Source organism: Schistocerca serialis, chromosome 6 (assembly GCF_023864345.2).
Source record: "Schistocerca serialis cubense isolate TAMUIC-IGC-003099 chromosome 6, iqSchSeri2.2, whole genome shotgun sequence".
In the NCBI taxonomy this organism is placed as follows: domain Eukaryota; kingdom Metazoa; phylum Arthropoda; class Insecta; order Orthoptera; family Acrididae; genus Schistocerca; species Schistocerca serialis.
Window position 1 is genome coordinate 575207951 of NC_064643.1, and position 19765 is coordinate 575227715.

A 19765-nucleotide genomic window follows, 5' to 3' on the forward strand; every position below is an offset into this window, starting at 1 on the left:
GTTACATAGCATCAAACTAAGTTTTCTGTGATGCCAAGGAATTTGTGGGATCTCTTGTTCCTTTTATTGCTACATAGTTTTCAAATCTACTTTGAAGGGTTGTTATGATATGAAGAATACCTCTTGTTTCTAGATGAGAAAATAGGGGATGTCTTTAATGTTATACATGCAAAAGCCATACATGTCCTCTATTGTAAGGATTTGGTCTGTGGTCATTCTTTGTAGGCTGGATTTACTCACTTCATGTTTTGTTGTATCTTCTACACCATCACATACATTTTTACCATGGCAAGAGGAGGAAAATGCCATTGACCTCCACCCCAAAATCTACTTTGTAGTTGCAAAGATTTGAAAAGTTTTTTTTCTTCCTTTATTGACTACCAGTTCCATCTGAAAAGTATATGAGCCTCTCATATACTTTACATGAGATGTTATAGTTATAGGTAAAGCAAATGGTAGAAAACAGTTCAAGTTTGTGGACCATATCAGGTTAGACTAAAGGTCTCTTGCCTAGATTGTGCATACACAAAGAAGTGTGGCACAAATAGCCATAGGTTTTTGTCTGATGAGAGAGCATAACAGATTTGCTGAAAAATAATACTGGCAGGCACTCAAATAAATTTGTTGTATAACTTCTAACATTATGAGCAGTATGACCAATATAAAAATTAATCAAAGAATGAGAGGTTTAGCTGAGTGATGTGTGGCTACCAAGTTGCAATGTAGTGGCCGAGCCAGGTCAGTAGGTGTGAGCTGTAGAGTGCTCCAAGTCACTATAGATAACAGAGTGAGGAAATGGGGTAGATATTTAATGAGCTGGTCAACAGAAGCCACCTGGAAATTCCACAGTGGCAAGGCTAAACTAAATCACCACATGGTTATGGACACAAAGCAGAAGCCAAGATTCTGATTGTGTTAAAATTAAATATTCACTACAAACACAAAAATCACTTCCAGACAAGCTACAAAAAATCTGAAGACAGTGCTGAAATTGCAATAAAAAGAAGAATTCAGTAAAATTACTACCATATTCATACAACAAATGTTGAGTAAATTATTGACAGTTATGCGTAAAATTTCTTGTGACAACATTAACATAAACATAGTACATGTGCATACATCACACAGATGGAAATATCATGATGCCAGCCATAAAATGACTACATTTATGTAATAGGTTAACACCAGCTTATAAATGTTACAAAGAAATTGTTTAATAATAGTAAACATTGTGCCAACCCAAAGATTTCTCGACAGATGCATAAAAGATTAGTGTTACATGAACAGTTTGTCCTGTTATCCCAATTTGTTTACATGCATTTAACAGAAAATTTTGGTAATCTTAATACTGTAAGATGATAATTTGACTACAGTTGTTCTGCATGGCCATTATGAATAGACATGAACTTGATTAGGTTCCTGCAGTTCTTATTTATAGTGTACAATATTTAATTAAAAACATGATGTTTGCTATGTCTAAAATTAAACACTGTAGTATCAGGATGAAAATGCATTGTAAATGTATATCCCATATTTTCAAATAAATACATGTTAAATGATTTATGAGTGTATTCCAATGGTGGTCTAGAATGTAAAAGCTTACATTACTACAGTAGCAGTCACAAGACAGAGTTTTCAAACAGGTGAGGAGTGAGAGGCTCATGTTCTTTTTTTGACAATCACTGCTGGCTGGGTAAGGTTATCAGTGAGGCTGAGTGGCCAGACAGCCATATGTGTTCAGGTGTGTTCAATGTTAGGAATATTTCAATGTGCACTAATTTACGGCTTAGGCATTTTTCCAGTGTAACAGTTTGGGACACAGAGAATATTTAAACACTTTGTGCTAGTATAGATATCAGTGTTTGCACTTAGCTGTGGTGAATTGATTACTGCATATAGATGTTGATGAATTTATTGAGTATTAGGAGTTTATTCAGTGTTGTTGAGTTTGGTGCACTGCACAAAGCTTTTGGCTTACATTAGCCACTGCCTGCAAATGCTGTGTTTGCTCTGCTAGGCCAATTATTTCTGATCTTCACACACTGTATCAATGTGTGCATTTATATTTCGAGTTGTAAAGTCTCTCTGTAAAACAGTAGTAGATAACATAAGTTTGTTTTTGCAACAACAAAAAAATGATAATTTCTGACCTTCGTTATTTATATCAGTGTGTGCACTTATGTACGTTAACTAAACCATTGTATATGTGAACTAAAATCTATGACAATGTTCCAAAGCTGATTGTTATATGGACAGCAAATAAACAAATATTTAATTTGTTTCACTACATGTAATATTAGCTTCTGTAAGACCACCTTTCAAAGTAACTTGTGTTTAAATTTGGGTAAACTGGTAAGGGACATTTCAGTGCAGCAACTATGTATATTCTTCCACTCTCTATATATTAATCCTTTATGCATCATGATGTTGTAACTACAGCTAGAAAACATAGAGGCATTGGAGGTACAGTTCATACACACATTTTGTGTTGTTTCACTGTAAGCAAGAAACTGAGGGAATGAAATAATTAGGGCAGACAGACATTTTAATAAGAACATCAGAATGCAATGAAGTGTGAATGCACTAGAAGAAATAAGGTATTTTTTCAACATAATAAAGGTTGTACCCTTGTAGCACTTTAGGGGAACAAATCAGGAAGTGTGGTTGTGAAATCCTTACATATTCTCTCTAGAGTTCAGATATAAACCCTTTTCATTAATATGATCTTCTGTGAGGCCTCAACAGGGCTCTTCATAAAAGATATCTTTAAAGTTCCAAAACTGTTTACTTGCTGTATCAGATATATTGAAAATTTTGGTGAAGTTGAATTAAGGTAATTAAATTCACTGTTTTTTCATGTATTTACTCCCAGACTTTTTGAATTTTAAGTAAACAAAAAAACTGATAATCATATTTGATATGAACTATGCATTTTCTACAACACAGACAGTTTTATCAAATCATAGACATACCATGAGATATCAGACCACCTATTTCAGTGACAACTCCAGCAAGTAGAGGGAAGTAAGGTGTCCATCCAATATCAGTGCACTGTGTTATCAGGATATCACCTGGCTGCAGCTGAGATATCTGATTCAAATGTGGCACAACACAAGCCCGGCCACATGCATTTCCTTGTGTCACAGGAGTTCCTTGCACTGTCACAGCATCATTCAGTTGATGTTCAAAGTCATGTTGATTCTTAAAATCCATGGAAAAAAGTATCATTATTATTATTATTATCATTATTATTATTATTATTATTATTATCATCATCATTACTACTACAACAACTACTACTACTACTACTATTACTACTGCTTATACTACACTGTTGTTTTTGTTACATACAGTTCAGCATGATGTAAAATGTAACATCATCAGTAATTTATTTACTTATTTATTTATTTCTTGTTCTGGTGATCCATGTTGTGACAATATCACAGAATATGGAATGTGTCAGAAATCTATGGTAGCACAATAAAACAAAGCAAAATGATTTCATATTATAGTAAACAGTAACTTGGGTTCTACTACAGAAAATCAATTTTAAGAGATAAATAAATACTACAAAATAATAAGTGTTACAGAAAATAAATATTGCAAAATATGTGTTTACAATAAAGAATAGTCAGGATTACAAATGAAGGTTTGGGCATATATCCGCAGTTAACAATACAAGAAATCCTAAACACTGTAGTTCTGGAACTCTTCTATCGTATAAAATGATCCTTGTAATAGGAATTGCCTTTAAAGTTTTTTTTTTTCAAACAAGAGCCCATCTTCTACCAAACACTTAAGTCCTGAAGGGAGTGCGTTAAAAATCTTACAGCCAGTGAAATGGACTTCTTCTGTACTCTACTTAGATTTGCCTGTTCATAGTGTCTATCATGTTTTCTTCTCACCGCTGATTCAAATATGGCACAAGACAGGCTGGGCCACGTGCATTTCCCACATGTAACAGGAGTTCCTTGCACTGTCATAACATTACTGAGTTGCTGTTTAAAAATTGATTTTTCTTTCCTTATGAAGCACATCAAAGAGAATATGTATTGCACAGTGGATGCAAGGATTCCAAGTTTCTTAAAAAGATTCCTGCATGTGGCTCTAGGATGGACTCCGCACATGATCCTTATGGCTCTTTTTTGTGCACACAGTACTTTTTTTAGCCAGTGGTTGATTTCCCTAAAATATAATTCCATATGCCATAATGGCATGAAAATAACCGTAATAGAGTGACTCCATGATTTACATACTTCTATAAGAAGAAACAATGCATAATGCATAAGTTGCTGAACTCAATCTTTTGCATTGATCCAGCATGTGGTTTGAACAGTTCAGTTTGCTGTCAATATGCAAGCCTAGGTTTGTTTTAGTGTAATTTAAAGAAAGGCCATTAATGTTAAGCCAGCTCACTGTTTCACTAATAATAAGGTATTGAGAAAATACAATAAATGAAGCAGAGCATTCAGAAACTTTGGGTATGCACACTGATAAGAAACTGTATTGATTTCTCATCCACATAAGACACATAGATAAGCCTATTAAATTTCTACAAAATATCACTTTTATTGACTATAGGATGCTTGATTTTCCTTTAAAAAATTGCCTCTAAATTCAGGTGTGTCTTATACTTAAAATTAACATAAAAATGTCCAGTGTTTGATTTTAAATTCCCAGCAGTCTTAAAAAGTCCATATATTCGATGCAACATGAAACTTATCTCTGCCTGGCAACATTGGATTCGTGGTGTTGATAGGTCACATTGCCACGTAAAGCATGATCTTTGAACTCTTAACTGCTCTGACGAGCTGCCATGTCAATATTTCAGTCAGCATTTGTACCTTGTACAGTGTACACGAGTATCTTTCTTTGTGTTGAAATACTGAAATGTATGTATGTATAGACATTTATGGGAACAGTTTGTTGCATATACAGTTATCCGTATTCCCATTCCTATATTGGTGACCCCAAAGTTTCTACGTCTTCCGAAACTTCCTCGCCGGCTGTGGGGAATCAACAGGTTTTATGTTCGACACCATGGCTGCCTCACCCAATGTTTTACATGAGGATTTGGAGGCTCAGCTATTACTACCAGGCCACTCCAATCCCCTGCCAACAGTTGTTTCGCCGCTAGCAGACAGTGATTCACGACCTCCAATGATGTTAACCTCAAATTTTGCAGCTCTACAATGGCCGAGTGTTACGCCATTACCTCAAACAATGGACTCATGTTTTGTACCACTGGACTGTGTACACCAACATGTGAAAGGTGAAGTGGACGATTTCCAGAATCGTGTAATGATCGATCGCTTGTGTAGTCTTCAAAGGGACACTCAGATACCATGCTCAGGCACTTACGCTCGTTGTTCCGTTTCCGTCGCGATATGTGATTTGGTTCACAAGTGCTCCACCCTCGTGGACAAGATTGTGACCTGCGTCACTAATCTACTGTCAGAGTGCAATGCAGCAGCGCAACTCCATCGGCAAAATGACGAGTTGAAACAACGCATTGCTCACACTTTTGACGAGCTCACTGCGGCTCGTACCTCGCTGCTGCAACTGCAGTCCACAGATCCTTCACCTGATCGAGCTTCATCAGCAGACACCAGCATGGACACTCATCAGGTTAGCTCAAAAACATTCACTGCATGTGATGATTTGCGTTCAGTGATCTCTGCACCTGCCACACGGCTGCTACATGCAGTACCATGTGTTTCGAAAAGTGCTTCTAATGACAGTCATGCGCATGATGCGAACATGCCCACCGCACAGGCAGCCACCCTGCATGTTGGTAAACATTCCCCCTCTCTAGTGTGACAACCATGAGATTAAGCGGCCATCGCCGTTCCCTGCGCGATGCCAACGCCTCTCTTGCCCGCGCCGGTTACTCAAGGCAAAGCTTACAACAGACAGTCGCTGCGCACTCCGATCTGCTCTGTGCTGTGCGTGCAGCCTACCTCTCCAAACAAGTGCACGTCGCACTCACATAATAGGCATGCGATTTTCGTGTTGCCTTTTCTCACTTGCACTATTGGCTATGCCTTATTGCACCCTACTCGTCCCAAAACTTCATGTCAGGACGTTACTCAACCTCGTGTGCAGTTCTCAGTCTCTTCCATCACTGACAGAATGACGCACAAGATAATTACCACTGCTGGCCCTCCTATTAGCCACAAGGTTAGATGCCCCAACCCCATTAAGTTGCGCATGGCCCAGGAGCAAATTAACGAACTTTTGGAGGCAGGCATTCAACAGCCATCGGACAGCAATTGGTTTTCACTGATTCACCTCCTCACCAAATACGACAGTTCTTTTCGAATGTGTGGTGATTACAGATGCTTAAACACTCATACCATCATGGACAATTACCCAATGCCGAACATAAACGATTCCACCCATATGTTATCGGGAGCCACAATCTTCAGTGTGATTGACTGTATACATGCCTATCACCAGATACCCGTAGCGCCTAAAGACATTCCAAAGACTGCTACCATCATGCCGCTTGGTATGTTCCAATACAACTTCATGCCATTCGGTTTAAAGAATGCAGCACATATGTGGCAATGTTTCATTGACTCAATCTTATAAGAGTTCAAGTCCTGCTTTACATTGCTGGATGACATCCTCATTTTCAGCAAGTTGACTGAGGACCATGAAGTTCATTTATCCCAGGTCCTCCAGACCTTGAACTCCAAAGGTGTCGAGGTCAACAAAGATAAATTCCAATTGTGCCAGTCTTCTGTGACATTTTTGGGTTACACCGTCTCCGCAGACAGAATACAGCCTCACAAATTCTGCGTGCGGGCTGTCACGTCATTTCCACCCCTGGCTATGTACAAAGAACTTTGATATTTCCTGGGTACTATGAATTACTACTACCGACGTCTACCTTCTGCTGCCACCATGCAGGCCCCGCTGACAGACTTGCTGTCTGGTAAACAAACTTTGGGCTTTAAGCCAGTCTGTTGGACTGAACCTATGCTACAGGCCTTCAGAGCTCTAAAGACAGCGTTAGCTCACTCCGTTGTACTCGCCCACCCCAATCCATATGCCGAGTTGTTCGTCACTACGGACGCCAACGACATCACGTTCAGGGAGGTTTTACAGCAACGCAAAGGAGACATGGTTTCACCCCTTCATTTCTTCTTGAACAAACTGTCTATGGCACAGAAGTATTCCACTTTCGATAAAGAACTTCTGGCGGTCTATGAAGCCGTCAAACACTTTCGCTCTGACATTGAGGGGCGTTCTTTCTTCATCCTTACTGACCACAAACCACTGGCAGATGCCTTCTGCAAATCTCCTGAGGACAAACCCCCTCGATGTTTCCACCACTTCGACCTGGTCTCTCAATTTACTACAGACGTACACTACATCAAAGGCATGGAAAACATCCCCCCACTGATTTCTTTTTACGGGTCAATACTGTCTCACGCATCATTGATTTATCCAACCTCAACGCTCTCCAGGCCTCTGATGAGGAATCTCAAGCTCTCCTTTTGGATCACCAGACATCGCTTGTGTTTACCAAAGCCAAGTTCACCAGCATTTCAGACAAACTATGGTGCGACTCTTCTACCAACACTCTGCGGCTGTTGCTCCCTTCCATGTTGCACCAACAAGCCTTCGACGGCTCGCATAGCCTCACCTGCCCTGGGGTTCGTGCCACCACACGCCTCGTCACCGAGCATTTTGTTTGGAAAAATGTGATGTGAAGCATGACTGTCAAATCTGGACATGTGGATGCATTTCCTGACAACGCAACAAAATCGGACGCTACACCTCTCCTCCCCCCTTGGCAAGTTTGACATTCCCAAAGGACATTTTCGTCATGTACATGGCCACAGATATATCCTCTCCACAATCAACCACATGTCTCGTTGTGTGGAAGCTGCTCCTTTACCCAACATCACAGCAGAAACTTTGGCCAAGGGATTCTACCCATCATGGATCACTAGATTCGGTTGCCCGTCCACCATCACCACTGACCAGGGTCAACAGTTTGAGCCTGCACTCAGGTGCCATGACTGCCTCTGGTCTGAGGGGCTTCCTTGGGTGTTACTCGGCCTCCGATCGACCTTTAAACATGACTTACAGGGAACCATCTCTGAATTCATTTTCAGCGAGAACTTATCCTGCCTCAAGCACCTGAGGATTTCCCCACCTCCCCAGACTTTATTAGTAGAATGCGCACCCACTTAAGACATGCACGGCTACACCTGCCTGTCAGTCATTCCCCGCCGGACACTTACGTGCCAACTGCACTCAACAAATTATGCTCAGGGATGATTCCACTAGACAACCCCTGCAACTCCCATACCTCGGCCCCTTTGAAGTACTCTGGACGGGCGAGACAACATTTGACATTATGGTTAAATATAATTAAGGCTGGCAGCCATGCATTATCTGCAAGGTCTCCATGATATTAACTTCCAACAAGGTAACTCAACATGGTTCATTACAGGTATGTCTGACTGTTGCCGTAGCCAGCATGTTCTCTACATCTCTCACCCACTGAACACATCTGGTCATGGGTTGCTGAGAGACTAACATGCCAGCACTCATGAGCCATTACAATTGGTGAATTCTGCCAGAAAATTGAAGCTGCATATAACAGTGTACCATTCTATCATTCAACCTCAGTTTGACGTGATGCTCAGCCGGGTTGGAGTCATTATTTATGTCTGCAGTGGAACCTCTTTTTGCTAAAATTCATACCCTGTATACCCAGATGACCTAGACATTTAATCATGTGTTCTTCCTACTATACTGTATACACACAATAAGTAAAATTATGAAACTTCCTGGCAGAATAAAACTATGTGCTGGATCGAGGCTCAAACTCAGGACCTTTGCCTTTCGTGGGCGAGTGCTCTACCGACCGAGCTACCTGAGCAGGACTCACAACCCTTCTTCACAGCTTCAATTCTGCCAGTACCTCATCTACTACCTTCCAAACTTCACAGAAGCTCTTCTGAAAATCTTGCAGAACTAGCACTCCTGGAAGAAAGCGTATTGTGGACACGTGGCTTAGCCACAACCTGGGGGATGTTTCCAGAGTGAAATTTTCACCCTGCAGTGGATTGTGCACTGATATGAAACAAGTAAAATTTCATTATTTCCTGTCCTTCCTGGTGACACATTTTAATAGCCAGAAATGTGAATAAAATCAGCCAAAAGTAGATACAAATAAGCTGCTAATGAGGAAAATTTCCAAAACTGTAAATGCAAAATGTACTATTGTTTCATATACCCGACGTAACAGATTGCATCAGAGGGCTGCAAAATTCAGCAAACACAAAAGCAAAGAATGGTAAAACTACAAGAGAGAGTGATAATGTGCACTGCAAATTTGGAGAAAGTATTCAGAGAACCAAATACATAAATTATTTTCTCATTACATATAGTATATCTGAAATAATAACATATACAAAAATTATCTGTGCTGTGTTGTTGTATAACAACATATATAAATCAGTTGCATTTTAAATAACAGACTTCCAAGTGCTTAAAAGACTTCACTATTCAGGGCATATTGAAATGTACATAAAATCCAAATAGTATTAAAAAGACATTAGAACTCACCATAGAATTAAAAAAAAATAGTTTATAAATAAAAGTAACCATTCATGTATTTCTGTTTCTGAAAGGAAATATGTCTGCTGTTTTTTTTCTCCTTTCCTGTTACAAGTACCCATGACAAATAACATCCTATTGGGAGAAAATATGAAGAGGATGAGTGGTGGTAAGGATCAAGATGATTATGGACAAATGGTTTGAGAACCTGTTGGGTTTATGGTGGTTTGTGATAATACATGTGTGCTTCAAAACATGACCTCACATTACCAAAATTTGGTTTCAGTGTTCATGACTTATGGATTACCTGTAAAACTACATCCAAAATAGATGTTTGAACAACTTGGATATTAGAAAAGCATATGAAAGCACAAATTATGAAGTATAAATATTTCTGTGTGTTGTGAATGCTATCATTTTTCTTTGACAGATGCAATCGTTTTTCCTCTACACATAGCACATATACCAACAGATTTCTGCTTCAGATTCATACGATCAGTATTCCTGATTAATGACTTTTGAATAATCTTTCTGGTCAGGTCCTCCTCCCCCTCTCCCAGTCTGATTATAGGCAAATGTCAGGTTGTTGGTTCTGTTACCTTCCATACAAAGACTGGTTTGATGCAGCTCTCAATGCTAGACTATCCTATAGAAGTCTCTTCATCTCTGCAAAACCACTGCACCCTACATCTATTTGAACCTGCTTTCTGTATTCAAGTCTTGTTCTCCCAATACAATTTTTACCCTCTACACTTTCTTCTACTTCCAAACTGAAAATTTCTGGATGCTTCAGGATGTACCCGTTCAACCATTCCTTCTTTTAGTCAAGTTGTGCACTAAATTTCTTTTTTTCACCCAATTCAATTCAGTATCTTTTCATTTTCTCAGCATTCTTATGTAGTACCACATTTCAAAAGCTTCTATTTTCTTCTTGTATGAACTGCTAATCAACCACATTTCACTTCCATACAAAGCTACACTCCAGAACTTCAGAAAAGGCTTTGTAACACTTAACTGATATTTGATGTTAACAAATTCCTCTTACAGAAATGATATTTATGCTACTACCAGTTTACATTTTATATCCTCTCTACTGTCACCACCATCAGTTATTTTGCTGCCAAAGTGGTGAAACTCATCTACTACTTTTAGTGCCTCATTTTCTATTCTAATTCTCTTCGTATCAACTGATTTAATTTGAGTATGCTTTATTGCTCTTGTTTTATTATTGTTGATCTTCATATAATCTCTTTTGAAGACACTCTCCATTCTATTCAACTGCCCTTGAAAGTTTTTTTCCATAACTGACAGCATTACAATTTCAATGAAAAATCTTAAGTCCCTACTTATTCTGCCTGAACCATTATTCCCTTTCTAAAATTCTCCTTGGTTTTATTCACAGTCTGCTCAATGTACAGTTTGAATGACATCAAGGATAGGCTACAACCTTTCATTCTCCACTCACAACCATTACTTCCCTCTCATGTACTCTGACTTCTATAACTTCAGTAAAGTTTCTGTACAAGTTGTAAAAAACATTTTGCTCCCTGTATTTCGCCTCACTATCTTTAAACCCTCAAAGAGTACAACCCAGTAAAAACTTTATGAAAAGTTTTCTCTAAATCTACAAGTGCAACAAATGTAGGCTTGCCTTTCTTCAACGTGTCCTGCATTATAAATCTTTGTGTCACTACTGCCTCTCATATTCATATATTTCTCAAGAACACAAACTGATCTTTCCTGAGGTCAGCTTCTACCAGTTTTTCCATTCTTCTGCAAATAATTTGTGCCAATATTTTGCAACCATGACTTATCAAAATAATGGTTTGGTAATATTCACACGTGTGAGGACTTTCCATCTTTGGAATTGGAATTATTACATTCTTCCTGAAGTTTGTCTCATGTATCTTGCACACCAGATGGAATAATTGTTCACCTCCTTAGCTGAGTATTCAGCACAGATGGCTACAATGTGGAGGATTTGATTCCCAGTACTGAGAAGGATTTTCCCTTGGTGAGAGGATGAGTACAGGGTGCACTCTGCCTATGATGCCAATTGGGGAGCTACCTGACTAAGTAGTAGCAGCTCCGTGCCCTAGAAAGTACACAAAATGGCCAGGAGAGCAGTGTGCTGATCACATCTGCCTGATACCACAAGGCAGAGGTAACTGGTTAATATCCCTTGGGCCTTCACAGTCTAGTGAAGATTTCATTAGATGAAATAGTTTTGTCATCAAGGATCTCAATAATTCTGAGGGAATGTCATTTATTCCAAGGGCCTTGTTCCAACTTAGGTCTCTTAGGGCTGCTTCAGATTATTCTCACAGAACCATACATCCCATTTGCAGCATGAGGCAGCTAAGACAGGCCACCCCAAATATATCCAAAATGAATAAATACATCAAAGTGCAGCTTTTGCCAAGCTATAGCAGATAATATGGTGAATTTCCTGATGCTCACAAGTAATTTTTATTGTTCATAGTCACCAAATAGAACTACACACTTTTTTCTGTTGCATCTTAAAGAAGCTTCTAAGAGAACTTCAATGAATTAACATGTATGGGATTTGATCAAATAGCAAAAAGATAACAGCGTTGCAAAACCACTGTTCTGCTGTCAGTATAAGAGGTTCCACAAGCATCTGCCCCATTATATCAAATGTAAGTAAGCACATACTCAGGCATGCTTGGCACCAATTAGCAACATGTTACTGTAGAGCAAATTTGAAGCATGGTGGTGTTTCAATCTTTATCAAAGAAACAGGTAACTTAGAATCTGAAGCGATAGATGTAAGTTTTCTATGTATAAAGCAGTTTTTGAAGTCTCAGAAATAATGATACTAATTCAACTAATAGTTATATCAGTGTACCACTCTCCAAGTAGTAACACACAATTATTTGTAGAAAACCCCAAAAAATTGATAATAAAGCTCTTAAAATATTAAAATGTAGGGTTCTGATGTTTGGCTATATTAACATAAATATTGGGTATAAGACCAAACACATGAAGCATCTATTAGACATATTAAGGTTGTCAAACTTCTACTGCCTAAATGACAAACCAACCAGGCTCAGGGATTGATTAGATAATACAATACGTAACTTTCAAGTAAATAAAACTGAATTTCATACTGTAAACCTCGGAGTATCAGGTAATGTAGGGCTGTGGCTTAGACACTTCTAAACAACAAAACAGGCAGTTCTTCAACAGAAGTAGGAAGAGTACTCAGGTCAATCAACGAACATAAATTGAATCACTTAAAAACCAATCTGCTAATCATTCAACCCAAAACATTTTAAATTTGTTGTAGAAAAACTTGACAGATGATATCCCAAATACCACAGAAAACACCCAAAGCACAACTGGAGTAATAAACCTCAAGAACTGAGAAACTGGATCCCACACCTGTGCGAACTTAGGGAAGAAATGATGGTGCACTATGGCAAATTGTAACAGAATGAAGTCAAGAAGAAAGCTTACACAGCAGGAAGAAGGATGTATAGATCAGAAATTAGAGCAGTCAAGAGGAAAGCCAATGGCAATTACATACTCAGTTTGACAATTAAAAGTAAAGCAGCATGGAAAGTTATCAAATCAGATAAGCTCTGAAAATAAACACAACAACATTCCAATCCAACCACACATATTAAATGCACATGTTACAAATTCTGGCTCAAATAAAAATCTCCCTGAAGATGCAAATGAAACCGTTAGCTTTGCTTCCAGCTCTAGATGGTAAGCAACATGACAACTTCTGCTGCACTCCTGTATCCTACAGACAGGTTAGTGAAGCAATTGCCAAACTTAGCAGCTCAAAAGCAGAAGACTTCTATGGACTTTCAAATCATCTAATACAAGGTATAAAGAAAGAAATTCTGTTGCTGCTAACCAGAATCATAAACCAAATGCTACACAAAGGAATCTTCTCAGATTGCCTAAAAATTACTGTTGTAACACCCATCCATAAGGGAGGTGACAAAGTATCTCCTGATAGCCGTCATCTCATTTAACTCATACCAAACATATCAAAAATGATAGAACATTGTACGAACAGATGAACCAGCAATTAAAAAAAAAATGACCTACTTAGCTCCTCACAATATGGTTTCAGACCTTGTCTTTCCACTATCAAAGCAGTTGGGACTATCATCACAAAAATATATGATACTTTTGAGACTAAGAAAACAACCTGTGCAACTCTTCTAGATTTGAGGAAAGCTTTTGAAACTGTCCCACATAGTATACTTATAAAAAGAGCTCCAATACTATGGAGTAGGAGAGGATGCTCTTCAGCTTATTGAGCCATACCTCAGCAACAGAAAGCAGATGGTAACTATAAACAACAGAAGGCCAGACTCATTACCTGTTACACAAGTGTTCCACAGGGCTCAGTACTGGGTCTATTCCTGTGCATCATACGTACATCAAAAAAAGTTTTGAAACACCTTGGTTCCGAGAATTCTGGAACCTGTACAGAAAATTGGAATAGAGATCAACATAAACATAATTTATGTCCTTTTTATTGCTCATTAAAATCACACATTGCATGTCGTACCACCATACAGCGAGATCTTCAAAGGTGGTGATCCAGATTGCTGTACACACCGGTACCTCTAATATCCACTAATATGTCCTCTTGCATTGATGCATGCCTGTAATCATCGTGGCATACTATCCACAAGTTCATCAAGGCACTGTTGGTCCAGATTGTCCCACTCCTCAACGGCAATTCGGCTTAGATCACTCAGAGTGGTTGATGGGTCACATCGTCCATAAACAGCCCTTTTCAATCTATCCCAGGCTTGTTCGATAGGGTTTATGTCTGCTGAAGGAAGACATTCCCAAGATGTGCGTGATGGGGCCGCGAATTGTTGTCCATGAAGACGAATGCCTCGCCAATATGCTGCCGATATGATTGCATTATCGTTCAGAAGGTAGAACTCACGTATCATACAGCCACTACAGTGCCTTCCGTGACCACCAGTGGCATATGGTGGTCCCACATAATGGCACCCAAAACCAGCAGGTACCTCTATCTTGCTGCAATTGCTGGACAGTTTGTCTAAGGCATTCAGCCTGACTGGGTTGCCTCTAAACACGTCTCCAACGATTGGTTGAAGGCATATGCAACATTCATCAGTGAAGATAACATGATGCCAATCCTGAGCGGTCCATTCTACATGTTGTTGGGCCTGTCTGTACCATGCTGCATGGTGTTGTGGTTGCAAAGATGGATCTCACCATGAACTTCGAGAGTGAAGTCATGCACCGTGAAGCCTATTGCACACAGTTTGAGTCATAACACAATGTCCTGTGGTTGCAAAAAAAGCATTATACAACACTGTGGTGTTGCTTTCAGGGTTACTATGAGCCGTAATCTGTAAGTAGTGGTCATCCACTGCAATAGTGGGTGGAATGAACGAGGCATGTCGTCAACAACTCCTGTCTCTCTGTATCTCATCCATGTCAGAACAACATCATTTTTGTTCCCTCCGAGATGCCTGGACATTTCCCTTGTTAAGAACCCTTCCTGGCACACAGTAACAATGCAGACATGATCGAACCACGGTATTGACCATTTGGGCATGGTTGAACTAAAGACAACATGAGTCGTGTACATCCATGCTGGTGGAATGACTGGGACTGATTGGCTGTCAGACCCCTTCCGTCTAATAGGTGCTGTTTATGCATGGTTGTTTACATCTTTGGGTGGGCTGAGTGACATCTCTGAACAGTCAAAGGGACTGTTTCTGTGATACAATATCCACAGTTAACGTCTATCTTCAGGAGTTCTGCGAACCGGGGTAATGCAAAAGGTTTTTTGATGTGTGTATATATAAACAACTTACCCTCATTTTTACCTTGTACACAGATGATACAACTCTAATCACACAAGTTGATAAACCAAAGGAGCTGCGATGTCATGTAAATGTAGCAATGGACTGATGCACTAACTGATTCCAGGCAAATTATTTAAAAATTAATAAAAATGAAACTGAAGATATTGTTTTCAATTTAAGTGTCCCCAATGAAGATCAAAAGTAATCACTCTGTTAGGTTTTCACATAGATCAGAAACACAGTTGGGTGAGTCATGCAGAATAAAATGTGCTCAAAGCTTTCTTGAGTGATTTGTCTGCTATACAAACTGAGGAATAATGCAAGCAAAACCATAGCAGTTTACGCATATTTTGCAGTTTTTCCACTCCCACTGTGCCTACGAACTCTTCTATGGGATAATTACCTCAGCTCAAAAACTGTATTCAGGTGGCAAAAAAAGGCTATAAGACATATAGTAGCAATGACTCCAAGAGAATCTTGTAAAGTTCACTTCAAGGAGCTCGATATTGTGACAGTCCCAAGCCTCTGTACATATAGTTGCCTTCTCGGTGTTAAAGAGAATTTAAATAATTCTAACCTTAAGATGTCTGTACATAATCACAAAACCAGAACTAGACAATCAACTAATATACCCTACAGAAAGGTTTGCTACAGCCACAAATATCTAGGCCCCAGAGTTTTCAATAGACTCCCAAAAGCTGTCCTTTCTGTTTCCTGTAATATGTTTAAGAATGTTCTAGGAGAGTGGTTTAAGAAGGAAGCATACTACGCCATAAAAGAGTATGAGGAATCAGATGTAAGTGACATAATTTTCCAGCTACTGTTGTACTAAGTTGTAATAAATTACTGGTTGAAAGTTTCCTACATATATAATTTTCTCATTATATGTAGCAATGTGTCACTGATGTACATATCAAGAAATTTTTATCTATTTTATATATCTTAGCTTTATATGTAAATAATTACACCACTAACTTGTAAAATGTTCGAAGGTGAATAAATTAAAATTAAAATATCATGGCTGTCATACTAAGTGCTCAAAATGCTGACCTGGAGCATTGCTATTTGCTACAAAGTGATTGTGGAGAAACAATACTCCATGCTGAATTTCATCTGAAATTAATGGTAGCACACGCCCATCTTATAAGGCATTTCACTGATTGCCTTATGTCCAGTGGGATGTCTTCGAATAATCGCAGCAGCAGCAGCAGCATATCTTAGGAACTTGAGCTACTTCAATTTACTTACATTCCCATCAATAAAACAGGGAACAATGAAGAGGGTCTTGAAAAACATGTACCAAATGTTGATAGACTAAGAGCATTGTGTTTACCCATTTCTTTGAGCAAGTGTAAATTTTCAGTTGATGATAAGTGCACGTTATGAAGATTGACTTGTCCATTGTTTGTAAACACTACTTCCTCCTTGAACAAAATTTTGCATAGATATGTTGCATCACATTGCACTTTCCACAGATAACATTCAGAGAACAGTAACCAATTTTGGAAGTCATTATTACAAAGCTGCAGATGCAGCAAAATGTGAAGAGAATGAAATGCAATGGAATTTAGTGTTCACAGAACATTCATTTAATTGATACCTCTCATACTTCTGAGATGCCTCTTGGTGACATTTGCATTGTGGGTTACTGCTGCTAAAATGTTAAATTTCTTTCATCAATTGCTCTTCTTTTCTTTTTTATTGTTTGCAAAGAGAGATCAATAGTGCTTGGCATGATCTGGATACTCTTCAGCATACAGCCGCACCACTGCTCTAGTAGTTTGACAACATTTGTCACAAATAATATTCACTTTATCAACTGTTGTATACATTGTGAATGTATCAATAGCTTTATGAGCGAGTTACCTGACAGATACAACAACAGAACACAGACTGATGGGATTCAAGCACACAGGTAAACAGAAGAACCATACTTGAGTTAAATGTCTGCTTACATTTGGTATAACAGGTCACACATTTGTGGAACCTCTTCTCCTGATGGCGAGACAGTGGTTTGTGGTGCTGTTATCTTGATATTATTTGATAAGTCTCATACATGTTATGTCATTGAAGTTCTCTTAATGCTTATTTCAAATGCAACAAAAAGTATATAATTCCATTACAAAAAAACAACATTGGCATTGTAATATAAAAATTATTTGCAAACATCAGGAAACTTGGTGAAACCCACACTTTGAGATATTTATTAATTCTTGATGTATTTGGGGTGGCCTGTCTTGGCTGTCTCAACCTGTATAAGGGTGCCTCGGGAGGAGTGTTCAGCATTCATGGATATGACAGGAACAATAGGGCATATGGACATATGCCCTATTCCAAATCATTTTCAAGATAGAACACCTTTAATGTACATAGTTATTGGGCAACAGTGTTCATGATGTGGGCAAGCAGTTCTCCTCATGTATTCACCATTCATTTGTATACCTCAGACTTCATCCAACCCCATAAACAAAAGTCTAATGCCATAAGTTTGGCCAATCTTGGTGGCCCATTAACTGTACTACCATGAACAATCTAGCACTTATGACAAATGTGCTTGAGATGTCCCCTCACATCTGGGCGGGCTTCATTACACTGGAAGTACACAGCTGTTCATGTAACCAAATAAATGTTCTCAGGGTGTTCAACAAATGAATTAAAAAAATGCAAGTAATTATGTCCAGTCATTTGCTCTTCTAAAATGAATGGATCTATCAGTATGTTACATGCTGCACAAAACATTGATCAAAAAATGAATGGCAGTATATGGAGTTTCCTGTGACCATCAATGATTATTATGTGTGTTGTTGTTACTGATTCCATTAATGTAAACATGACTTCATCAGTGAACAGTACTAATGGAAGCAAATCATGACTGTCATTTAAGCAGTGAAAAAATTCAAGTCATAAAACATTGCTGCTAATGTGAAGATTGTCGGCATACTGTATGTGAAATAGGTACAAATTTTCCGCACGTAATTTTAACCACATACGTGTTTGTGGGATGCTGATACTTGCAGAAAGTCACTGTGTGTTGGTAGTAGGACCACACTGCACCAATTCAACAATGTCTTGGTGGCCATGCACAAGTTTTTGAACTATGAGTTCAGAAGAAATTGGGAACTTGGATAAATTCCTGTTTCATTCAGTGTACTGAAAACTCTGGTAAACACTCTACAATAAAGAATGAATATGTCATAAATTGCCAAGGCTATTCTTTGACAGCAGCAGGAGGACTACCATTGTAGAAGCCATAAACTTACACCATATCTGCAGATTCTTCATTAGTATAAACATATGGTATTTTAGCTAGTGTGTATAAAAACATAGTTAATCATTACTTCTCTCTGATAAATTCACAACCCGTCACACTACTCCACTCACAATACTCCGTGTACAATTGCGCATCCAGTGGGATAGTTTAATGGCAGCAAGGCAATCTGAGCAATGAGGTTGAAAGCAACGAGGTAGGTTGGGCTAGAATAAACCATCAAAGAGGTTATGTGGGTAATACAGACATGTGCACAGCCCAAAAACAAATGTGCATTAAATATATTCTCTTGGAGAACATTTCGAATAGGGCATATGTCCATATGAAGATTTTTGCTTCAAATGTGCATTACTGTCATATCCCTGAATATTGACCATTCCTTTTGCGGCACCCTGTACATAAACTCTTTACACGATTTTCCTCCTGTTGGTTTAAATTGGAATGGCAAAGGGCATCTGGTCACAGAAATAAATGTGAAATTTACAACAAGAATATGTCATTTCCATGAATCAACCTTAAGAGAGGGGAATGTCATCCAGAGGAACAAAAAACAGGTTTGTTTTTATTTGTGAAATCACTATCCTTGCATTGATTTCAGATGTCACAGATGACTCCATGTCTGCACTGCAGTTTCCTTATCCTACAAGCAAACTTGCCTCACACAGTTCTTCCACAGTCAGAACACATGCAGTTAATTGTATTTTTCTGACTTTCCAATGCCATCTATTACCAGCCTACATCAACTTTTATGTTGTTGTGTATTTTTAACCTTTCATTCTTGAAATATATGTAAAACACAATTTTGAATTTCCTTAAGCTAAATAAGACAGCACATATAATCTATTTTTTTTAAATCTTACCTCATTAACCGGCACTGGCAATCCTGAAATAATTTCTGGAAACCTCAACTTCGACCATTTAGGAAAGTGACGTTTTCTCATGACAGCCCTATGGATAAATACAAATGTAAATGAAACTCAAAAAGGTTCACTCTGAAAGGAATTATGAATAGGAAATAGTACTTTTCATTTACTTGATATTACATAACACATGATGAGTGGATGTAAAATTAAGT

General features: G+C 38.5%; 1 protein-coding gene across 1 annotated transcript in view; it reads right to left on the reverse strand.

Annotated features, from left to right (window-relative positions):
* Positions 1-19765, reverse strand: part of LOC126484991 (putative phosphoenolpyruvate synthase) — a 317801-nt gene that overhangs the window by 24272 nt on the left and 273764 nt on the right. Inside the window, exons 24-25 of the mRNA XM_050108598.1 lie at positions 19551-19638; positions 2973-3201 (exon numbers count right to left, since the gene is read on the reverse strand). Coding sequence (XP_049964555.1) covers positions 2973-3201; positions 19551-19638 — 317 coding nt within the window. The remainder of the gene's footprint in view (positions 1-2972; positions 3202-19550; positions 19639-19765) is intronic.